Raw genomic sequence first — 23,898 nt, forward strand, 5'->3', positions numbered from 1 at the left:
TTAAAAGAGAAAAAAAATCTCATGAGCAGCGTTCTCGGCAAAGGTTGCATTGTTTAAATTTTGGGATTTTCTGCCTATTTCACCTGCCAAAAAGAATCTTTTATTGGCAATCTCTGAATGCATTTCAAGGCAAAACACATTTTTCTTGGCACATACATAGTACAGCATACCAATACATTATTTTCCCTTTTGAACCATTATTTTTAAATAGAAATTAGGTGAAAAATATTTGGCCACTTGACAAAACAATCAAGACAGACTCGCTGTTCTGGACTTCTCAAGTGTGTCATTGTCTGGGCATCACATGTAGGTAGAGCTGCTTTCTTCAATATTTTCTCTTATGTTGCACTGAAGCAGGGACCTGTAACAAAAGAAATCTACCGTCAAACCAAGCGTGTCCTATTTAAGTTATAAACAAGGAGCTTAATCTCTTAGTTTCATCATCCAGGTTAACATTAGCAATGATTAACTAACTGCATGTTCTTATGAGTGCTTCCAAAATAAAATTCAATGCAGTTTAAAGACGTAAGTCCTATATTAAAATGATATATTACAATTATGCAATCTGAAATTAAAAAAATCCTCAAACACTTAATTTATTATCTAAAACTATCTTCAGGAGCGTGTTTGTTAAAGAATATTTGTGGGATACTGTAGTACAGATCCGAGAGAATCCCTTCTCATTGGCTCTAGCAGACGCATGCACAGTCTGTCTGCCACGCATGTACAGTACGTGCTCTGGATCTGAACCAGGGAACAGAGTCATAGCGTAATGGGTCACTACTCCTCAGCAGATAGTTACTTATCCAGTGGCTGTCTAATGACTGAGGCTGCTGTCTTTGCTGACTTGTAATGGGTCCACAGCACTGACCGATTAGTGCATACCACACGTGACAATTAGCAATGATTTGGATAAAAAGTGAATTTCAAAGTTCTACTACTAGGAGAATAAGGCCCTGATTCAGAGCCGGACGCTCTGACAGAGCGCTAGCTCTGAATCAGGGCCGTCCTTCTATTTTTTTTAGAGCGGCCTCCTGGCCGCTCGCATAGCTGTGGGTGACCACCCACAGCTATAGCGAGCGTTCTAAAATATGGTCGCGATAGTCAAGACCATCGCAACCATCGGGCTTGCGACGAGACCCTTGTGTTAGGGTCTTGTTGCCGCAAGCCCCGGAGTGCTTTCAGAGCTGAAGGCACTCCCACTGACATCACTTGTAATGTCAGTGGGGCCGGCCCCAGACGGTAGGCGTTCCCATGAGAACGCCTCCGTCTGGGCAGCCACGCCCCCGGCACGCCCACCAAAGGGTGCATGCTGTCACTCACCATCGACAGCACGCCCCCTTTGTAGCGAGACCCAGAGCGACGGCTTGCGCACTGGGCCAACATCGACCCGCTTGCGAGCGCATAGCGCTCGCGATCGGGTCTGAATCAGGCCCTAGGTTCCAAGGAGGGTGAGCAACTCCCACATGGCAGGGGTCCTAGGCATCAGAAACATGATGGTAGAGAGTGTTTATTAGTAAAATTCTTGCAAGAGGTGGACACTTTACAAAAGGTCAATTTTAATCGATTTGGTTGATTTAAAATCGATCAACATCGATGTAGTGTTTCTGGGGCTAAATTACACATTTACTAAGAGCCTATTTTTGATTTGGTTGAGTATTAGTAAATGCAGATGCAGTCGGAAATAAAATGGGCGTAGATTACTACATGGAAGATTAGCATATTTCCACACATAAGCAGAGCTTTACGCACTTGCATCTGCTTTACCATAAGTTATTATCAGTACATGTTCCTGTCCTATTGTATGTCCAAAATTGAAGCCTCCTCACAGACATATGTATGCCCACATTCTGTTCTGCATAGGCCACATTTGCATGAACAGGCCCTTACTGAACTATTCCTATAGTTTACACCCCTGTTCTGCCTATCCGGTTGAAAGGTTTCATATGTGAAAAATATATGCGTGTCTGCTTAGCTGCAATGCATGAGTTCACTTTTTGAGGATGTGCACCACATATTCACATAATATTATCTACAATTTACACAAACGGACGAACGTGCATCTCAGTACCAGACCCTTTACATTTACTTTAGTATTATAAGTATGTCAATAGCACCTGAGTTTTATGCCCAGAAAATGTCAACAAAATATGTTCCAATTGTACTTGATTTATTTTATTTACATCTGCCCCAATATTCTTTCACAAACTATAAACTGCAAGTTTTGTCCTTAAGGTGCCCACACACATAGCGATCTGCACCCGATGTGTGCGATTTCCCCTGAACTCTCCCCGGCAGCTCCCCGGCAGCTCCCCGGCAGCTCCCCGGCAGCTCCCCGGCAGTCCTACACAGGATTTGCAGTGAAAAGCATCCAATCTGACTTAAGATCTATCTTGCATCTCAACTTTTTTTTTTCTTTCCAGTGCATTGGGTCCCAGATTGTCAGATCTGCCCTACTGCACAGCAGATCTGACAATGAGATGTGCGACCAGCGGGGACGCGCATTGCATACGATTAACTACAAGTTGTCTTTTTTTATATGCATTTTGAAGTTAGCATTATCATTATTTATCCAGGATAAATGCATTTTTATGTTTATATAATCATAATAACACATGGTCTTTTGTTTATCTTTTCTGGTTCGTGGGTGAGACACTCTTATCAACAGTATGACGTACAATGAAGACTGCTCTTTTGGACTCACTACATAATAACATTTGTAGTCAATGATTACTAAAGAGCAACACAAACAAATATCAAAACATTGTGTCTATTGAGGATAGAACATGCATGTATGTATGCCAAGCTCATGAACACTAAGGGGCATATTCAATTATTTGCGAAAAGCCGTTTTCGATGAAAAAGTTTTGCTGGTGATGTAATTTCGCCCGTCGAAAACTTATCCCCGTATTCAATTTCAAAGACTTTTCGTCGGTTGCGTAAAGTCAATGCATTGGAATAGGCAAAATAGATTCGCCTATGAAAGCTGTCGAAAAAAAGTGCAGAATTGGGGTTTTGGGGTGCAAACTTGCGGGAACCACCCTGGCCCCCAAAGGCAAACTGTGTAAAAAAAAAAAATTGTAAAAAAACACCCAAAAAAAGTACTTTCATTTTGGGGGGAAAAAAACAAAACAAAGTTGGGGGACAAACTTAATAACTAGCGAAATAGACTCCAGGGGGGTTCCGAAGTATGCCCCAGGTGTTTTTAAGATTGTAGGTGCTTGCGGCAGGTGGATTTCTAAAATGTTTTAAAACTTCACTTTAGCAACTTTAACATATGCTAGCACCCATTTTCATGTACCCCAAATTTGCTGGGACTAATTATTTTGATGAAAAAATATTGCTTATTCTTCACCACTTATGCAAAGACGCTAATAGCAAGCTTTGGAAGAAAAAAATCCCAGATTAGCTTTATTAGGGCTACTAGAACACCCCTATAGTGATCCCCTATGTTAGTGCTGCTTTTCGGGGGGTACATACTGTTTTCCCCATTTCTGACAGGACTTTTCGCTGGTTCCGAATTCACCGGGTGCCGTTTTCGACGCTTTCTAATTGAATACGGGGGATAAGCGGTGATGCCCGCGATAATTTTTCACATGGAATACCAGCGATGACGGCGAAAAGTTCGGCATGCGAAAAGTACTTGACTTAGGAAGAAAGAAAAATAACCAAGAGATTAAAACACTGTAAAATGTCTGTTATTTAACCAGTTCCCTGCTTTAGTAGATGTGCATACATGTGTCTGTTTCATCTATTTTACCTTCATTACATAGTTAGATAATCAAATGACAGATAGGTACATAGAGATCAGTGATCTCTATAGAAAGTTGCAAGTCTAGCCACGTCCGTCCTACCAAAGCAGATAGCAAAGTAGGGGTAAAGGAAGTAGAACATGTCTTATTTTTCCCATTCCTATTTCATCATCTGCATTAGTAAGATTTGCATGTGCAATACTCTACATCAGGGATGGGGAACCTCCTGCCCAGGGGCCTTATAAGGCCCTCGGTATCATTTGGTCTGGCCCTCAGAGATTTTTTTCTGCTAGCCTCATTTGGCTAGCAGGGTGGCTAGAATGGCACACTGCAGCCAGAATCTATGCAGTAGTGTTACCTGGAGCATCCTTAGGATGCTTCAGACGGTCACTTACAGCTCCCCGGAACATCCTCAGGATGCTCCGGGCATTGCTGTAATCACTGCGATTGTGGCCACGCCCCCATGTGATGCCACGTGGAGGGGGCATGGCCTAAATCAGGCCCGCAAATAATGTTATATATATCAAAATGGCCCTCGGCAGAAAAAAGGTTCCCGACCACTGCTCTACATAGAGATGAGCATGTATCTTTACTGTCAACTTGCCGGCGTTCTAAATGCCGACCGACGGCTTCCTGACAGTGAAAGCCCAGCATGGTACTAATGATAGGCGTCTAAATACCGACGCCAATCCCGGCTCATAGCCGTGGTGGGCAGGGTTAGGTTTAGGGACTCCTGGGGGGACTTAAGGTTAGGCACCCCCCTGGGAGGGTTAGGCTAGGGGAAGGGGGGTTAGGGTCAGGCACCACCGGGGGGGGAGGTTAGGGTTAGGCACCATCCCGGGAAGGTTAGGTTTATGGTGCGGTGAGGGAGGCTTAGGTGTAGGCACCCCTGGGGGGAGGTTAGGGTTAGGCACTAGGGGGGAGGTTAGGGTTAGGGGGGGAAGAGGGGAGGGTTAGGGTAAATACTCACCTCAGTCGGGATCTTCATCTGCCGGCCTTCCGGCGTCTGTATTTTATCTGCCGGTAATACATACCGATTCCCATTATTTGTTTGTTTGGGAGGGTTAAGGGGAAATGATAGTTCCATTTATATTAATCTCTGATATTGTGAACCCAGTGCCATTTAGGATCAACAAAATTGCAAGGTGTAGTACAGAAAGAAAAGAAGCAAATGGCAGAAGAAGACATCAATTTAGAGATAGACAGATTGAGCAAGAAATACAAATGGGAAAACAGACAAAAAAAATTAGGGTAATTGAGACAAACAAAAAGGAGATAGACAGATGTGACTGAATAACCCTTTCAGGAGTTTTTCTTCCTTGTACATAGTTGTTTAATGAGCAGTTTTGTGATTCTGGCAATGTTTGCAGTCAGGTGGATTTATATAAAATTAGGGTTACATTAACGTTGATATCTTCAATAGAGAAAACCTTTCCAAACGCAAATTTTAAAGATACACATTTCATTTATTATGAAATAAAGGGACTCGTAGCTATCTTTACGCCTGAAATATGATAGTAATGTTTTAGATGTGTGTCTGTGGTCTGTGGATTTGGTCTTCTCTCTGAGTGGTCATGATGATCTCTGAGAGATTAGGCTGGCAAAAACAGCATTCTATAATGACAATGTTTACTAGAAGCCCATGACTTCAGATGGCACATTCTGTCCTGTGCAAGTATGAGGTGTTTTACAGTCCTCATTTGTTTGATAAATAAAAAGAGGGCAAAAGGACAAGGCTAAATAATATTTTGCTCCAGCTTTTAGTGGTGAGAAAATGTCCATCTGTGCTTGTAAATGACTTGTGAATTAATATCTAATATGTAGAATCCAGGTTCTTTGCACATGAGGACTCCACGCGGTAGACGACAGAGCTTACAGGCTGTATTTTTTTAGTGTGAACATGCTGGAGCTTTGCTGCTTGCCTGATGCAATTGAAAGGACGTTGGACGTTGTGTATCATGTTTACTCATACTTGCCAACTCTCCCTGATTGTCAGGGAGACTCCCTGAAATAGTAGTAATCTCCCTGAAGAGTGCAGCAATCTCCCTGATTGCAACTTACTCCCATTATGGAGCTGTTCTATTAAAACAAACCCAGAGATTTATGCATTCAAATGGGATCATAATTTCCCTACATTGGTTCTAAGGCGCAATGGCTACATGCAGTTTCTGAAAAGTATCTGTGTGTTTTCATCAACAAGTAGATCTTACTGAATTCTTTGGGACTCGTTTACATTTGGATGTAAGTCAATGTTATGACACGCCTCTCCAATGTACTGTAGCAGTACACGTTCACTTTACCGCTTTCACAATCTCCCTGAAATGCTTTTTCAAAAGTAGGCAAGCATGATTTACAATATCATCAAGATATACTGTAAGAAACCATGGCAAGGTGCCAAACCCTGCCAAAGTATTTTAGAGCTGTGCCTTTAGAAACCGGATGTAGTTATGAGACAGACGGCCGCGATACCGCCGGTCTCAATGCCTACACAGAAATCCCGACAAGTGACTTGATGGAGCAAATTGCTGATTGTCATTTGCTCCCATGCATTACCGGATTTTCATTATAACCAACCAACTAGTTGGATGTTTGGAGGAAAGTTGGTCTGGTGTATGGCCAGCTTTAGTGTGTGACGATGGCCGTGAGTACAAGGGTGAAAATTTATCACATTCTAAATAGTGGAGCTGACCAGCTCAAAAAATTCCTAAGCGCAAGACGGCTCCTGTCAGGGACATCGGTCAAGGGGAAGATTGTTGCAGAATAGAAGTAATTGTATACATTTAATATCCTTTAGGCATGGTGCTCTATATTATAAGAATATAAAAGCCTTTTCTGTAAAACCAAAATAAATAATTAGTTCCCATATAACCTAACATCATTCATGAAAATTGTGTTCCCTTCTGAAATGATTAGTGACTTCAAGAAATACCTACAGTACACTGGATGTGAGTTCAGCTCACAATGACAAATTGCTCTTGAAGTCAATGTTTACCAGCAGAATAATGGACTTTGGATTTGTACAAAGTCAAAAAGGAAATCGCTAATCTTATTTATCTACAGTAAGTTACAATGTACATGAATACAGGTTAATAGGTTATGGAATATAACTTATGAGATATATTATAGAAAAATCTGACCCATATTAAAGGAGAACTATAATGAAAAATTACGGTGAGCATTGTTAAATGGATACTTTTTCTAATGACCATTATTTAGAAACATGTAAAAGATTGACTGGCATATCTTTCAGGTTGTCATTTCTTGACAGATATATTGGCTGATCAATTGATTGGCCAATATATCGGATGGCGTTCGGCCAGTGTGTACCAGCGATATGTCTGTGAACAACGTTGTTCACAGACATATCGCGTCGGCTGTGCTACACAGGCGATGGGCAGATACAGGGCCGACTCTACGGATGTTCGACCAGTGAGGTCGAACAGGGACGCCACCCATAGAGGGCACACCCCTCCCCAACACCCCGATTTCAGCAGGACAGTACTGTCCCGCTGTTCCACGCGTGGGCCGAAGTGGTTGGGGACCCCCACCGCCGCAGCTGTGCGACGGTTCCGGACACCGGAGCCTGAATGGATGCTGCGGGTGGGATGGTTGGAGGAGGCTGAAATGTGCAAGGACTGAGGTGCCCACTTGCAGCGTCTATAGAAGCTGAATTTGCACAATTGAAACTTGCACCAGCCCTATGGTAGGTGCAGTCTTTCAGCCTGAGTATGATCTCCTATGTGAGCAGTTGAACGTCTCTGCACTCATCCACTTTAAGTGATACACCGGCTACACAGGAGGCTGTGGCAGGAGTGATGGAGATAGATGGATGTTACCTCTAGTCACTGCCCAGGACCACCCATTTCAGGGTCGGACTGGCCCACAGCTGTACAGGGGAAATCCCTGGTGAACACCACAGCCTGATAACTCCAACACATCCCCTAGAGGTCAGGTTCAAGACCATTCACTCTACTAAGGGGTCAGTATCTTGGTGGAGCAGGACCATAGGTGAACTTGGGTGCTTTGTTAATTTCTATGAAAACTATACCAAGATTAGCCTTCCTGCAAATCAACGTGGGCAGTCCCTCTATGGTGGTTTTGTTTTGTTTTAAGTAAATTTGTGATAAGATATGTCATATCCATCCCCAGAACAGATAAAAAGCTGCTGTTACTTTAGGCTGCGGAGGGCCGGAAGACTATATTACAACAATAGATTCATGATTCCACTACTACACCTACTTTAACCATGGCTACCACTAGGTAACCCTTTTTATTCACCATGGACTGGATGGAAGCAACTTTAAATAAAGAAACATTGATGCCTGCTCTATTGCAATACTGGGGTAAATACATTCAGACACTTCATGGTACTCTTACCAATTGTTGGACTCTCAAAACCCCATTCTCTTGTGACTCCTCTCCTGACACCTCTTCACCTAGCTATCCTTTTCTCCTACTTCTTCTCCCTCTTGCCAATGATCTGTTCTGTGGATGGTTCGACAACTCGTTGACTCTGGGTAAGCACCAGTTATGCTTGTTCTTTGTATTTCATTTTGTGCTTTCGTTTCTTTGGTTTTTATTTTTCCGTTTTGCGTGTTATTTCAGAGTACTTGCCAGTACTGTCAATCTATTGGTGGTTGAAATTTAGAAGTGGTATCTCCTACCATACTTAGGCCCTGATTCAGACCCACTCGCGAGCGGCTGTCCGCTCGCAAGTGGGTCGATGTTCTGCACTGAGCATGCGCACGACAGAGGGAGCTCCGTCGTGCGCATGCGCCAGACGCGACGAGCGAAGGACTTTCCTTCGCTTGTTGTGTCTGATCAAAGGGGGCGTGCTGTCGATGTTGATTGACAGCACGCCCCATTTGGTGGGTGTGCCGGGGGCGTGCCTCCCTGATGGGGGCGTTCCTAAGGGAACGCCTCCCGTCAGAAGCCGGCCCACTGACATCACTAGTGATGTCAGTGGGAGTGATTTTGGCTCTGATAGAGCCAAAATCACTCCGGGCCTTGCGGTTGAAAACCTCAACCGCAGGCTCCGGCACGCAGTTTCGATGGTCGCGATGGTCAAGACCATCGCGGCCATCAAACTGCACGCTCGTATAGGCTGTGGGTGTTGACCCACAGCTATACGAGCGTCCAGGAGGACGCTCCATAGTTATGGAGGCCGGCCCTCATTCAGAGCGTGCGCTCTGCTCAGAGCGTACGGCTCTGAATGAGGGCCTTAATTCTAATATGTTCATATTCTACCTAAAACGGTCACATAATTTTGTCTATGTTTGTGACTATATTGTTTTATAATGTTTTAAAATATTTTGGCTCTACATTAAGGATTGGATCTTCTCATTCCGAGCTAGGTATATTATGTCGTTCACTTCTCATCACTATGGAATGACCTTTTCGGATGATATGCCTCCTGTCTTTTATATTGTAGTGTACAGAGCTTTAATAAAAATATGTTGTAAAAGATGTCATATCAAAATATTATAAACTGTATAATTAGACTTATTAAAGCATTTGCAATGGTAGAAATGTAAACATAGTCAAATAATGTGCCTAGTGTCATGTTACCGAAATTACTATTTGACAATTATGTATTTTTTTATTTATTTATGTAACGAAAACATACTCAGCAGAGATTTAAAACCATCATACCTATCACAGCAAAGTATATTTAAAAATAACAAGTATTCAGAATCAACTTGCTCCTTTGTGGCCCCTTAGCTTCTAAGCACCTGCTTGACTCTACCATTTCCCCTAACCCCTGGTCCGATCATTCCTTTCTCACCTCCACTTTCAACTTTTTAGATGTACCAACCTCTCATCCATTCTGGCGTCTTAATGAAACACTATTGAAGATCCCTCAATTCCAGTCAAAGAGTTCAGAGATCCTGAAAGATTATTTTGATCTCAATGTTCCTGCATCCTTATGCACTCCTCTTGTCTAGGAAGCGCACAAAGCTGTTCTACGTGGCCACATTACTAGCTATGCCTCACATAGGAACAGGGAGCAGAAACAACTTTTTTAGAACAGGTTTCTCGTCTGGACTCCCTCCACAAACGTACTACTACAAAGGTAATCTGCAAACAGCTGGCTGCAGCGAAGTCAGCCCTCAATGCAATTCTCTTTTTTTATCAAAAAAGCAATAAGGCTAACACCTTACTTACTAGCTGCTTGAAAGCCCGCAAAGTCCTCTCGGCCATAATCCCAATGGCACCGAACAGACATTAATTTTATATGTAAAGATTATTATAGTTATCTTTATAACTTTCCCGACCCCTCCTCCCCACTGCCCACTACAATGACCTCAGTATCTGAAAACCTGTCCACTTGTACCTTCCCTAGGATTGATTCCCCCACCTTTATGTACTCTGTCTCCCCATTACTGATGAAGAGATAACTAACAAGCTCCAGAAATCTTCCAAGGCGCCAGGTCCGAATGGACTTCCTTTTTCATATTACAAAGCTTTTAAAAAACTTCTTTGTTCATCACCAAACGACTACTTTTAACTGAGTTCTTGAAAGTTAATTCTTTCATCCGGACACTACCAGAGCTATGATAACGGTCATACCAAAGCCTGACAAGGACCCCAACTGGTCTCCATTTATCTCATAACTAAACTTTTTGCTAAAGTCATTACGAATAGATTGAATCCTATTCTCCTCATACTCATCCATCCGGACCAGGCGGGCTTTGTCCCAGCTCGTCAAGCTCTTGACAATACCAGAAGCACGGTAAAACTGATTAATCATTCTACCGCTCTTAAACTCCCCTCCCATCTCCTAGCCTTAGATGCGGAAAAAGACTTTGACAGGATGCTCCGATTGATGAGGAGTCAAAACAACTGAAGTTGACAGCTGTTCGGTACTTGGACCAACTAAAAAAGGAACTGGAAGGAGTCCCGAGGAGCCAGAGACAGCAGCTTCAACAATCGAGGCTACAGAAACTGTCATCTTCTGGAACAATATTTTCAGGAGATGCTGAACAGGAGCCATGATCAGGATTAGTAGTACATGACACTTCTCCCTGGGAACTGGAACTCGCTCCTGGGGTACGAGACTTGGAACCCCCTCCCGGGGCATGAGACTTGAGACCCCTTGCTGGGGTGCGAGACTTGAGATCCCCTTCTGGAGTGAGGCACTTGAATTCCCCTCCTGGGGAATAGCACTAGAAACCCCATCCTGGGGTATGAGACTTGAGGCCCCTTCCTGGGGCATAATTCTTGTAACCCTCTCCTGGGGTGAGAGACTTAACATCCCCTCGTGGAGAACAGAAATTCACACTCCCTGTTGGAGTATGGGACCCAAAATCCCCTTCTGGGGAAGCTGACTCGACTTTTCCTTTTGGGGTATGGAACATGAACCCCCCTTTTGGGATGCGAGGACAGAGACTTCCTCCTGGGGTGAGTGACTCAAAACTCCTTCGTGGGTTACGAGACTTGAGGACCCTCCTGGGTTTGAGACTCTGGAGTCCCCTACTGGGACAAAACAGAATCCAAGCTGAGACCGGAATAGGCAGAATCCGGGACAGGAACGGAACAGGCAGAATCCGGGATGGGACCGGAACAGGCAGAATCCAGGCTGGGACCTGAACAGGCAGAATCCGGGCTGGGACCTGAACAGGCAGAATCCGGGCTGGGACCGGAACAGGCAGAATCCGGGCTGGGACCAGAACATTGACACATGGTATTACTGCTGGAATTGATAAAGTGGTCAGAAGCTCCACAATAGAGACAGAGATGTAAATCTTTACGCCACTGGCATTCAGCCACAGAGAGCTTGGGGCACGGGTAACTTTGATGTCTCACTTTACTTGGCATGGAAGAATCTTTGGTTCTTAGAGATTCCAAAACAGAGGTTCTAGTTAAGACAGAGGTTGCTCTAAGAAATTCAGGAATGACGTGACAAATTTTGCTGAGTAGAGCCTGTAGCTGTTCCAGCAGTTGATGGAAGATAGTTAGGGGTTCAAGTAAGATTTGGGTATCATCTAGCCGGTTAGTCAGAATTTGCAGACACTGTAGCACTTGATGCTGTACCGCCTTCTGTGAATCCAAGCGAGTGATCAGGTTACAGAAAGCACTTGATCCAGGATTAGGTGCTTGATCCGCCACCATCGTTAGGCCTGAACATACTGTCACAATGGGTGTTTGTGATTTACCTGACTCTGGTGATGAACCGGATTCAGCGGAGACCGACTTGACTGGAATCATGGGTAACGTGAATAGCTCTTTTAATATAAGAATTGGATAGCAGTGAGAACTGCCTTTGATGATGAATGACTGTTACTGGAAACTTGAAACGTTGAAGTGGGACCAGAAGGAACTGGAGGAACCGGACTGGGACTGGTAGGAAGGCTTACTGAGCTGGACGGGGTACCAGTAGATGGGCCTGCAGACAGATGGTAGCACGGGAGCTACTTGGTGCGGCTGGGAAGCCATGTAGAGACTGATGGTAGCACAGGAGCTACGTGGAGTGGCTAGGGAGTCGTAAGGTGAGCGGTGGTAGCTCGGGAGCTACTTGGTGCGGCTAGTGAGCCGTGAGGTGAACGGTGGTAGCACGGGAGCTACTAGGTGCGGTAGGGTAGCCGTAAGGAGACTGATGGTAGCTTGGTAGCTACTTGGAGTGGCTTACGGAGCCATGAGGTGAGCGATAGTAGCGCGGGAGCTACTTGGTGCGGCTAGGGAGCCGTAGATGATTGGTGGTAGCGACGCAGCTACTTGTCATGGCTAGGGAGCCGTAGATGGTTGGTGGTAGCGTGGAAGCTACTGGTTGCGGCTTGGGAGCCAAATTTGATAGATGGTAGCGTGGAAGCTACTGGTTGCGACTTGGGAGCCGAAGTTGATAGATGGTAGCGTGGAAGCTACTGGTTGCGGCTTGGGAGCCAGCCGAAGTTGATAGATGGTAGCGTGGAAGCTACTGGTTACAGCTTGGGAGCCGCAGATGATAGATGGTAGCGTGGAAGCTACTGGTCGCGGCTAGGGAGCCGTAGGTGGTAGCGTGGAAGCTACTGGTTGCGGCTTGGTAGCTGTAGTTGATAGAAGGTAGCGTGGAAGCTACTGGTTGCGGCTTGGGAAGCTGAATGGAGATGGCAGTAGCAGAATTGCTGGACACAGCAGGTTTTCAGATAGAACTGGTCTAGGAACCAGCAGGAGCCTGGGATACACTTGTACTCAGAGGTACAGCTATAGCATAAGCTGTACACCACAGAACGTAACAAGATGTTCAGGCCCAGAATGCTATCAGGGGAGGATATATATACCCTGGGTCAGGCAGCAATTGGAGGATATGAATCATCTCTGCAGCCCTTGAGGATCAGGACCACTCATGCGATTTCAATTAAGATTAGCAATGCTCACAGACAGAGGAGAGTCCAGGTGGCTAATCACTGTGGGAAGGAGAGCAGTCTGCACACACAGAAATGTTACAACCAGTATGATTCAGAGCAGATCTCCCAGGTGAATTACAAACACAGATCCATGGAGCAGCTGGCAGAGGTAAGTTTCAAAGCAAAGGTAAAAACTAGTCAGGGTTGTGACACAACGTGCCTGCACCAGATGTACCCTTCCACCTCCAACGTATGTATGTGGCGCGCAAGCCCTGGAGCAAGTGAGAAATCACTGGCTCCAGGGCTCACTACAAGACGGGGTGGCTGTTGATGTTGATTAACAGCTCGCCCCATTTTGTAGGTGGGGAGGGGGGTGGCTGCACAAATGGAGGCATTCTGTTTGTGGGTGGCCCTACTGACATGACTGGTGATGTCAGTAGTGGACTTCCTTCTCTATTAGAGCAGGAAGTCCACTCGGGCTTGCGAGAGCCGAGACCCTCGGCTAATCGCGACCATCGCCAGGCCGCACGCACACGCTGGGACGCCCTGATTCAGAGCGAGTGCATGCAAATAGCATGCGCCTCTGAATCAGGGCCTGAGTGCGGTCAGCACTACACATTTACATAGGACCGGCGCTAGGCTTCCCTGCACCCAGCGCCGGTCCTGTGCTCCACAGCCGAGCCCCTTCCCTCCCCCTGAGTGCTTACCCAATAGCGCCAGGCAGAGGGTGACAGGTGGGCTCAGGCTGTGCTTTACACACACATCGCCACCAGCGTGGCGGCGATGTGTCTGTTAATCAGCAGCCAATGAGAGTCAGACAGACTCTCATTGACTGCTGCAGCGCCCACTGCAAGAGCCGGGCTGGAGCTCACTCATGAGCTCCACCTTCTAGCTCCTGCAGTGGGTAATGGGAGAGATGTCAGGATGTCTCTCCCATAATGCACAGCGCGCCAGCCCGGGAGGACTGACGTGTGGACGACAGCGGGAGCCGGAGCGGGGATTCAGGTAAGGTTTTTTTTTTAATCTCTTTTTTTTTTTTTATTTGTCGGCTCTACTATGGGCACCACTGAGGGGGGACGGACTACTACTGGGGTCACTACTATGGGGGGGACTACTACTGGGGGGTGAACTACTAATGGGGGCACTACTTGGGGGGGTGAACTATTACTGGGAAGAACTTGCTATTGGAGGCACTGCATCAGGAGGGGAGACCTCTACTGGGGACTACTACTGGGGGAATCGGTATGAAGTACCGCCGACCGACAAAAGCAGAGTACCCGGCAGCGGAAGCCCAACAGTGCTGGAGATCCTGATCGTCTCTAAGGTAAGTATAAACTAAACTAACCCCCTAACCCTCCTTAGGGATGCCTAACCCTAACCTCCCCCCCAAGTGCCTACTCTAATACCCCCCTTCCCCGCTGCCTAAACCTAAGTCCCCCGGGGCGGTGCTTAACCCTAACCCTCCCTCCTCCTAGCCTAACCCTAACCCTCCCGGGGGGGTGCCTAACCCTAAGTCCCCCCTGGGTGCCCTAAACATAACCTTCCCCCCCGTGGCTGTCCGCTCGCGGCACCCGGCATCCCTTCAATCGGGATGCCGGGTGCCTGTCTCCCGGCGTCGGGAAAATGTCAGGCGTCTACATCTAGACGCCCGTCATTTCACCCTCGCCGGGATATGACAGTTGGGAAGCCGGCTGCCGGTATTAAGGCAGCCGGTTTCCCAATTGTATACCCTACTGGGGGGGCACTGCACTGTGGGGACCACTACTGGGGGCACTAAATAGGGAGGACCACTACAGGGGCACTGTATGAGGGGTACTGGATAGGGGGGGATCACTACTGGGGGCACTGCATGGGGGTGGGACTACTACTTCTGGCACTATATAAGGGGCTTACTACTGGGGGCACAAGGGAAACTGCACTGGGGGGACCACTACTAGGAGCACTAAATAGGGAGGATCACTACAGGGGGCACTGGAAAGGGGGGATCACTACTTGGGGCCTGAATAAGGGGGACCACTACTGGAGGCACTATATAAGGGGCTTACTACTGGGGGCACAAAGGCCACTGCACTGGGGGGGACCACTACAGGGGGCACTAAATAATGGGCAGTGCATGGGGGGATCACTACTGGGGACACTGCATGGGTGGGACTATTACTGGGGACACTATATAAGGGGCAGAGTGATGAGAAAGGGGTGTGTCATGTAGACACGCCCAATTTAAGTGACCATTCCCTTTTGTCCATGCCCATTTTTCGGTGCGCGCACATGGGGGGGGGGCTCCATTTTGACATTTGCCCTGGGCTCCAAATACTGTAGTTATGCCTCTGCTGATAGGAACTTACTTTCATATTTGGTGGACTTATCCTCTCATTACACCATTCTGGACAATGGTCCAGTCACTTTTACAGTCTGTAATCCATGCTTTTCCCCCCCTCACTCCACCATCACTGCTCCTATGTGCCCCTGCCCGTCAGTTACCTAAACACAACTAACAAGCTGATCCTACACATTGCCTATGCTGCCAAAGTATAGATTGCTAAGGTCTGGTAACAATCCTCCCCGCCATTCCCTCCACAAACTATTAAATGGGATCTGGTTTATATCTAAAATGTAATATATCACCAGCCTCCAAAATAACACAGTGGACAAGTTTCATGCACTATGGGAACCTTGGCATAGAGGCCCTGATTCAGAGCCGGACGCTCTGACCAGAGCGCTCGCTCTGAATCAGGGCCCACCTCCATTAATATGGAGCGTCCTACTGGACGCTCGTATAGCTGTGGGTCACCACCCACAGCATATACGAGCGTGCAAAATGATGGTCGCAATGGTCATGACCATCGCGACCATCGGAACTGCGAGTAAAAGCCTGCGGTTGGGTTTCTCAACCGCAAGGCCAGGAGTGATTTTGGCTCTATCAGAGCCCAAATCACTCCCACTGACATCACTAGTGATGTCAGTGGGGCCGGCTTCAGACGGTAGGCGTTCCCTTGGGAACGCCTCCGTCTGGCAGGCACGCCCCCGGCACGCCCACCAAAGGGGGCGTGCTGTCAGTCACCATCGACAGCACGCCCCCCTTGATGAGACACTCCGAGCGAAGGAAAGTCTTTCGCTCGTCGGGTCTCGCGCATGCGCACGACGGAGCTCCCTCCGTCGTGCGCATGCGCAGTGGGGAACAACGACCCACTTGCGAGCGGACTGCCGCTCGCGAGTGGGTCTGAATGACCCCCAGAATGCATAATGCAACCCTTCCTGGCCTTGTTTAGTCTTGATGTCTTTCTATTTTATTTTCTACAGTTTTTGCCTCCTTCCTCTCCCAGACTCGCTTCCCTATGCATGCCCCCCACTTTTGACTCCTGCCCTCCCCCCACTAAAATCGCTCCTTCCATTGAGTTCACTATACCGACCTTGAACTCATTTAAAATTTTTATTTGTATCTCCCTGCTCCTTTTTCTGTTAGCCGCAGTTATACAAGATACCTCACTCTCCCTCCCCATTTCCACACCTTCTCCCCTCCCTCTCTCCCCTGAAAATGATGTACCCTCTTCTGGGTTTCATATGGTCTCTCTGGTTATCTTCCTACACTTTCCTACACTCTCTTGATTCTCTGTATTTATTGTTTTTTTTACCTAAACAATCACTAACTCTTTTATATATCTCCGTACTGTTCTTTTTAATGCACAGTGTATACTATCTCGTCTTTATATGCTCAATATTTTCTGTGTTTTTACTTTTGTCATTTCAATAACATATATAAATGGAAAAAAATAACAGGTACTGTATTAGAAGTAGACAAAAGTAAGCTATGGATTTTCTTCAGCCTAAGAAAAGTAATTAATTTACTCTGTTGCCAAAGAAAAGTAATTAATTTACTCTGTTTCTCTGTTTTGGAAAAGAACTGCTGAGGTCCATTGCTTCCTATTGTGTGCCAAGGAGGTACAAGCAAAACAGTCATTATCAAACAGAATGAATGTACCTGCTGATGAAACAATTGCTGCATATTTACAATTGTATCTATAAGTTATGTCACTTGTCAGAGTCCAATGACTTACTTCAAAGGCACTAACATTCTGATTGCTCATGCAAGATACACTTTTAATAAAACAAATGAGTTTGATGTTAGAATACTGTAGTGTTCACTCTAGCTCCGGTGGCAGGCAGGGCGCCGGAGCTAGAGAAGACACTGCCGTGCGCGCCAAAGGGGGGCGTGGCTACTGAAAAGGAGGCGTGTCTATAATACGAGTCACCCTTTTCGCCACTCTTGGGTGCGTGCGCCGGCACTTACAGACACGCCGGGCAGCCCCCAAGCGCTGCTGACAGGGAGAATAGATGCCGGGAGCATGCGCCCGGCGTCTATTTACCGGCGGTGACCAGCTCACCGCACATTTCCCCACCCACGAGACACTGCAACCCGTGGGTGAAGACGGCACCCGCAGGCTGTGAGGGCAGGGCGCTTTTTGCCCTCCTGAAGCCCCGCTAATACTGTATAGCTGAGTACTGAAACATAAATATAAAATGTTAGGGGTACTTGTCCTCACTCAATGGACACTAACTTATATAGTTGCTGCTTCCAAGAAAACAATTCTTTCCCAATGGATTAATAGAGAGACTATTTCCATGTTTGGCATTTTTATATCAGATAGACTGGTTTGTGTTCTCTTGATGTTGAAACTCGGGTGGAACGATTTTCACTATTTGGCTTTCATATCTTGTAACTTTACCATCACATACTGTATAAGAGAATTCACTAGAAGAGCGGTCAGTCTGACGATCTTTATTGTTTTGCTTTGGGCATTATGTTACAGATTCACATATTACTTATTGAAGTATTTCAGCTGTTTTATATCACACTGTCCATTGAAACAAACTGTAAGGGGTAAATTTAGTAAGAATCGTGTTTGGTCGTTTTGATTTTGCAAATTGGGGATTTACAGTACTAAAGCCAAAATTGCACCTCAAACACACATACCAAAACGACATCAATCACCATCAGACCAAACCTTGAACTCTTAACATTGACACACACACAAATCATGGATTTACTAAGAATCGTGTTTGTCAAATCGCATCTCAAAAATGCAAAATGAATAGATGACCATGGGCCTGATTCAGACCCACTCGCGAGCGGCTGTCCGCTCGCAAGTGGGTCGATGTTATGGACTGAGCATGCGCACGAAAGAGGGAGCTCCGTCGTGCGCATGCGCCAGACGCGACGAGCGAAGGAAAGTCCTTCGCTCGTTGTGTCCGATCAAAGGGGGCGTGCTGTCAATGTTGATTGACGGCACGCCCCCTTTGGTGGGCGTGCCGGGGGCGTGCCTCCCTGACGGGGGCGTTCCCACGGGAACGCCTCCCGTCAGAAGCCGGCCCATTGACATCACTAGTGATGTCAGTGGGAGTGATTTTGGCTCTGATAGAGCCAAAATCACTCCGGAGCTTGCGGTTGAAAACCTCAACCGCAGGCTCCGGCTCGCAAATTCAATGGTCGCGATGGTCTCGACCATCGCGACCATCACAATGCACGCTCGTATAGCCTGTGGGTGGTGACCCACAGCTATACGAGCGTCCAGGAGGACGCTCCATGAAAATGGAGCCCGGCCCTCATTCAGAGTGTGCGCTCTGCTCAGAGCGTACGGCTCTGAATGAGGGCCCATATTAGTAGCATGTTTGGATGTGGAAAGTTTTTATAGTCATCTAGCCTTAAGCATAATGCTTATAACTTAAGACAAATGCAGCTGTATCACTGTCTGTGATTTAAACATGGCACAAACTGGCTATTTTGCGGTGTTTGGCCAAAGCTTTCTCTATTTTGGATTCCTCCATCTGACTGAGAGAACCCAGGAGCAATAGGAATATTTGTGAAAACGTGTGGGGATTACAACCGTATTGGTCTTTTTTTTTTGCTTGAACTCGCAAATCCAACAATTCACCTGAATGAGATTAAATTGTGAATTGAATAGATTAATTGAATCGGTTTCAGGAGAATTTCAGGATTTGAGAGTTCAAGCGAAAAAAAAGACCAATACAATTCAAATTGCATAAAATCGCTGAGGATCACCATCGAAAAGAAAAATGATAGTCAAACATGATTCTTAGTAAATTTGAGATTTGAATCTCAAATTTGACCAGCGATTTCAGATCAACACCAAACATGATTCTTAGTAAATTTACCCTTAAGAGTTTATGCACTATGGCAGTGGTTCTCAAACTGTGGAATACTTGCAGTGGTGCCTCAGGTTGGTGGTCCAGCACCAAATCAAATTATTTGTGGACAATGTAATGTAAAAATGTGCACAAACAGAAACACAAACCTGTCCACCACCACATAACTGAACCGAAGGATTACCGGTAAGCAAAATTTACTTCACTTTACTACATTTTTTTCGGAATTTCTCAAACTTTTGCCCTAGGGGTGCCGTGAAAACAATGCTGATACCCTAGGGCGCCTTGGTTCAGAAAAGGTTGGGAACCACTGCACTATGGTATCCTATAGCATGTGAAGTCTAAGCTATCTGTATGTCAATTATAAATGTAATTAAGTGGGTAGTGCTGGATTAACAACAGGGCAACTAGGGTGGTTGCCCAGGGCCCCTCACACACAGGGAGCACCCCACACTTTGCTACATTATCAGTTTTGGGGGCACTGTGGCGTAAGGTAAACTGGCAGTTATGTTTGGTATAATGTGAACTGGGGGCACTACGATGTGTTTAACACATTTGCGATGCTTGAGTATTTACTTTTTAATAACATTGTAACTATATAGCATATTTTATTAGTAGAGACCCCCATAAATTAGTTGCCCTGAGGCCCCCACAATCCTTAATCTGGCCCTGTAACTGGAGGTATAGTACTTTGTATAATGTACATATCCTTTATATTATAAAAAAAAAATGATGTGATGCAATAAAAGTGTATAGACTTTTTAGCTATAGTACAGTACCTTTTTCAATCCTGAAGCAGCTGCACCAGACCGGATGGCTTCCATTAAGGCTTCTCTTGTATCTATTGAGTTATCTGCAAGGACTGGTGCCTGTTTTGGTGCAGCAGCTAGCCCAGGTGGGGGTGGTGGAGGAGGAGGCATGAGTGGCGGGGGAGGGATAGATAATGTTTTAGATATTGCAAGATCATCATCTTCAAATGATGGTTCTGTATTTCTTGTCATCTTCAGTTCATGTGATGCAGCAGAAGATATCTAACATTAAACAGAGGACATATTCATGAAATGTTTGGATAATGGAATGCAATATGTGCAGAGGGATGACATGGGCTATAGGGGTCAATCCCATCAACCTCTATTTACAGATAAATCATTTATCAAGAAAGTGAGGAAAACATTTCACAAGCAACTGTATTTCTGCTATATAACCATAAAACTATATTATTTTCTAGTAACACAATTCAATACTTTATAACATGTACTAAAAAATGAAATGCTATAATATAATGTGATAAGAAATGTTATGTTACATTATCCAAAACAAACAGGCATTAAAAATGAGATTTAATGATAGGTCTTCCAATACAAAGGTGTTTTACTAGTAAGCCTAAAGTCATAGCAGCAAGTGTGCAATTCCGAGTACTACTGCCTTCAGGAGGTGTTCCCCTGGCTAATGATGTCGCCACCAGAACGGATGGCTTCCATTTCTACTGCAAAAGTCTAACAGCTGATTTTGCTGCCACTGATGGCAAGAGAATACTCTGCTGATTGGTTATTGCTTTCAATACATTAAAAGGGGGATGCAATCGGGAAACTGGCTGACGTGATCCTGACAGCCGGCTTACCGACTGCTTTATCCTGGCATGGGTTAAATGACAGGCCGGCGGTATTTCATACCGATTCCTTTTGGACATAATACTGCCAGGAGAATTACCTAATAGAGAGCAATGTGGAATGTGTGTGTACCTACCAATATATGCTGTCATTTTATTTTAGGTAACTGGTAATACAGATGTGTCTTCATACACCTAACGTTTTTGCACCATGTGTCGTGAACGCACGGCACGACCTAAATGGTCCACCGTGGGTAGAGATTCCAGTAATGTCATACTTTTTCCTGAGTTTTGCATGTTATTCACACCATAGCTGCACACATATGCACACATATCTGCTAAATAATTGGTATAAAGTTGCAGATAAGCATAACGATGCCAGAAGTGAGGCATGACACAGGTCATTCATATTGGAACTCTGTCTTTGGCCTTTTTTACCCTGATTAGCGAATGATTCGCACACAGAAGCTATATGAGATGCCAGCATAAGTATACAGGGTACTCATACATTCTATTTTAGTTGCAATAGTGCTGTGAAAAACATGCATATTTTGTGAAAGAGTATCTGTCAGGACGCATCGCGCAGCTAAGTCGCACAGTACATGACATACCAAACGGGGCTATTTAGCACAGTTTGCGGTTAGGTCATACTTGCCTACCTTTGTTGTTTCTTCCCCGGGAGATGGAAGGCAGGTGAGTTGTGATGGAGGCGGGGCCTGACGGGTCGCTTCATTAAGCCCCACCCCCTTTACAATAAATTCCAGCGATTGGTGCTCAATTAAACAGGGGCATGGTTCAATGACGCGATTCATGGAGAATCGCTTCATTAAGCCCCGCCCCCTACACGGGGACCCGCGATTGCCGCGGAAATTCTCCCCGGAATGCGGGAGAAGTGCCTACCCTTCCAGTGGTGTGGGGGGTTACCCGAAAAATCGTGAGCTTCCCGCAAATTCCAGGAGGGTAGGCATGTATGGGTTAGGTGTATGTGGACACATCTGTATAAGTGTAGTGTTTTATTACACTATTGGCTTGTCTAGCCTTGCTTTCACTATTGTGCTTCTGTTCATAACGCAAATGAAAATCAGTGATTGGTTGTGATTATTCTGGTGGCCTTGATTATAAGATATTGATTATAAGATATACAAACATAATGAAGCATTTCTTAACTTTCACTACAGAAAAACAGAGATGTATTAGATGCTCATGATGTTTGTGGACACATTTACAAATGCTGAATATATCCTGCTACTGATGTAGTTGTTGGACTGAGCATGTTGCCACTTGCCTTTCTGAGTCTTGAAATGCCATTATGACCCCGAATAGCTGACAGTAATGCAGACCTCTCATTCTCTGGCTCATCAAACTTCCTGTCTCCTCCATCTGTTGGTGAGCTCTAGTGTAGATATAACAGAGTTGTCACCTATCAACATTTCCAATTCCTCATCATTTAGAAGACTCACAATAAAACCATTTGTGTAGGAATACAGTACACATGGTGCAGTGTAGGAATACACAATAAAACAATTTGTGTAGGAATACAGTACATACGGTGCAGTGTAGGAATACAGTACATATGGTGCCTGTCACTGATTTGCTTTTTGTAATGAACAGATGTCTGCAAATTATGAAAAGTTACTTTGAAAAACATGTATGTCTCAAAACAAATAGACCTCTCCTGTAAACTGAAAAAGTAATTATTAGCTGGAAAAAATCAGAAAAGAATTGAACAAGAACAGACAAAATAAATATAGCTTTTGGAATTCATCTGTCAAGGTGCCTACACACATGACGATATTTTACCCGATCTGGCCGATTCCGACGTATCGGAACGACAGATCGTGTAAAATATGCCCAAATCGTGAGTCCCCACTCACGATCACAATGCGATGCGCGTCCCCGCAGGTCGCACATCGCATCTTCAGATCTGCCGTGCTGTAGGGCAGATCTGACAATCTCAAATCGCGATGCACTGGAGTAGTTAGGAGGCACGATAGATCGTGTGTCAAATTAGCAGCTTTTGCAGACCAAATCGTGCCCACAACTGCCGGGGAGCTCCTGTGGAGAGTTCAGGGGGAAATCGTACACATCGTGGGATTGTGAGCACATCGCTATGTGTGTAGGCACCTTCAGATTTTGTTAGAGAAACTCCTTTTAATGCTGTTTGCAATTAAAAAAGTTTTTATTACAATCTCTATAAATTAAATTAAATTACAGAATTTCTCTTTTCAATGTCAATCGAAAATTCCTAATAATAATAATAATAATAAATTTATTTATATAGTGCTTTTTTCCCATAGGACTCAAAGTGGCTTTACAGACATCAGAAAACATGGTATATTGTACAAGGATTTGGTGTTTCAAAAAATAGAAAACCACACAGAGATAATTAAAATCATCTGAAACCTAGAGAGCACAATAAGCATATTGCAGGGTTGGTGCAGACATTTTGGGAATTAACTTCCATGGGTTATATATTCCACCCACAAAAGGTACCAAATGAGGCAGCCATCTTGGGCACACTACGTAGGTTTACCCTGGGTGGAATAGGTTATGCCTAGAAGAGATGACACAAAATGGGTGTGGTTGCAATGTCCTGACGCTAGGAGTAGGGTCCCACCACAATACTCAGGTCCATTAATTTTTCATCCCATCCACGAGTGTATCATTTGAGGCAGCCATGGTGGGCGCACTACGAAGGTTACAATGTGAGAGATAAGCCATACAAGGACCCAAGGCATATATGGGAAAACTGACACACGTGTGGCAGTATGATATACCCTGTGTGAATAGATCCACATGAAGTACATCCTGCCCATGGAGGATGCACTTCAGTGGAGGTATAGCACACCAGTATATCATACAGTGGGGTGGAAGTACATTTTACAAAACAGGGAACAGTAAATACAGCAAACAGTGCTGCAGTTCGGGCATGACATTAACAGGTGACTGAAACATTTGAGACATGAAATACACTGAATTCATGTATTTCCACGTATTTGTTCATCTTGCCTAAGAAAGAACTATGTGAGGCAGCCATCTGGGGCGCACTGCG

General features: G+C 45.3%; 1 protein-coding gene across 1 annotated transcript in view; it reads right to left on the minus strand.

Annotated features, from left to right (window-relative positions):
• Positions 1 to 276: 276 nt before the first annotated feature.
• COBL (cordon-bleu WH2 repeat protein) overlaps positions 277 to 23,898 on the minus strand; it is a 440,790-nt gene continuing 417,168 nt past the window's right edge. Inside the window, exons 16-18 of the mRNA XM_088464406.1 lie at positions 22,132 to 22,239; positions 20,017 to 20,268; positions 277 to 361 (exon numbers count right to left, since the gene is read on the minus strand). Coding sequence (XP_088320532.1) covers positions 326 to 361; positions 20,017 to 20,268; positions 22,132 to 22,239 — 396 coding nt within the window. The 3' untranslated portion in view covers positions 277 to 325. The remainder of the gene's footprint in view (positions 362 to 20,016; positions 20,269 to 22,131; positions 22,240 to 23,898) is intronic.

Source organism: Taudactylus pleione, unplaced genomic scaffold, assembly GCF_031769625.1.
Source record: "Taudactylus pleione unplaced genomic scaffold, aTauple2 ptg000054l, whole genome shotgun sequence".
In the NCBI taxonomy this organism is placed as follows: Eukaryota; Metazoa; Chordata; class Amphibia; order Anura; family Myobatrachidae; genus Taudactylus; species Taudactylus pleione.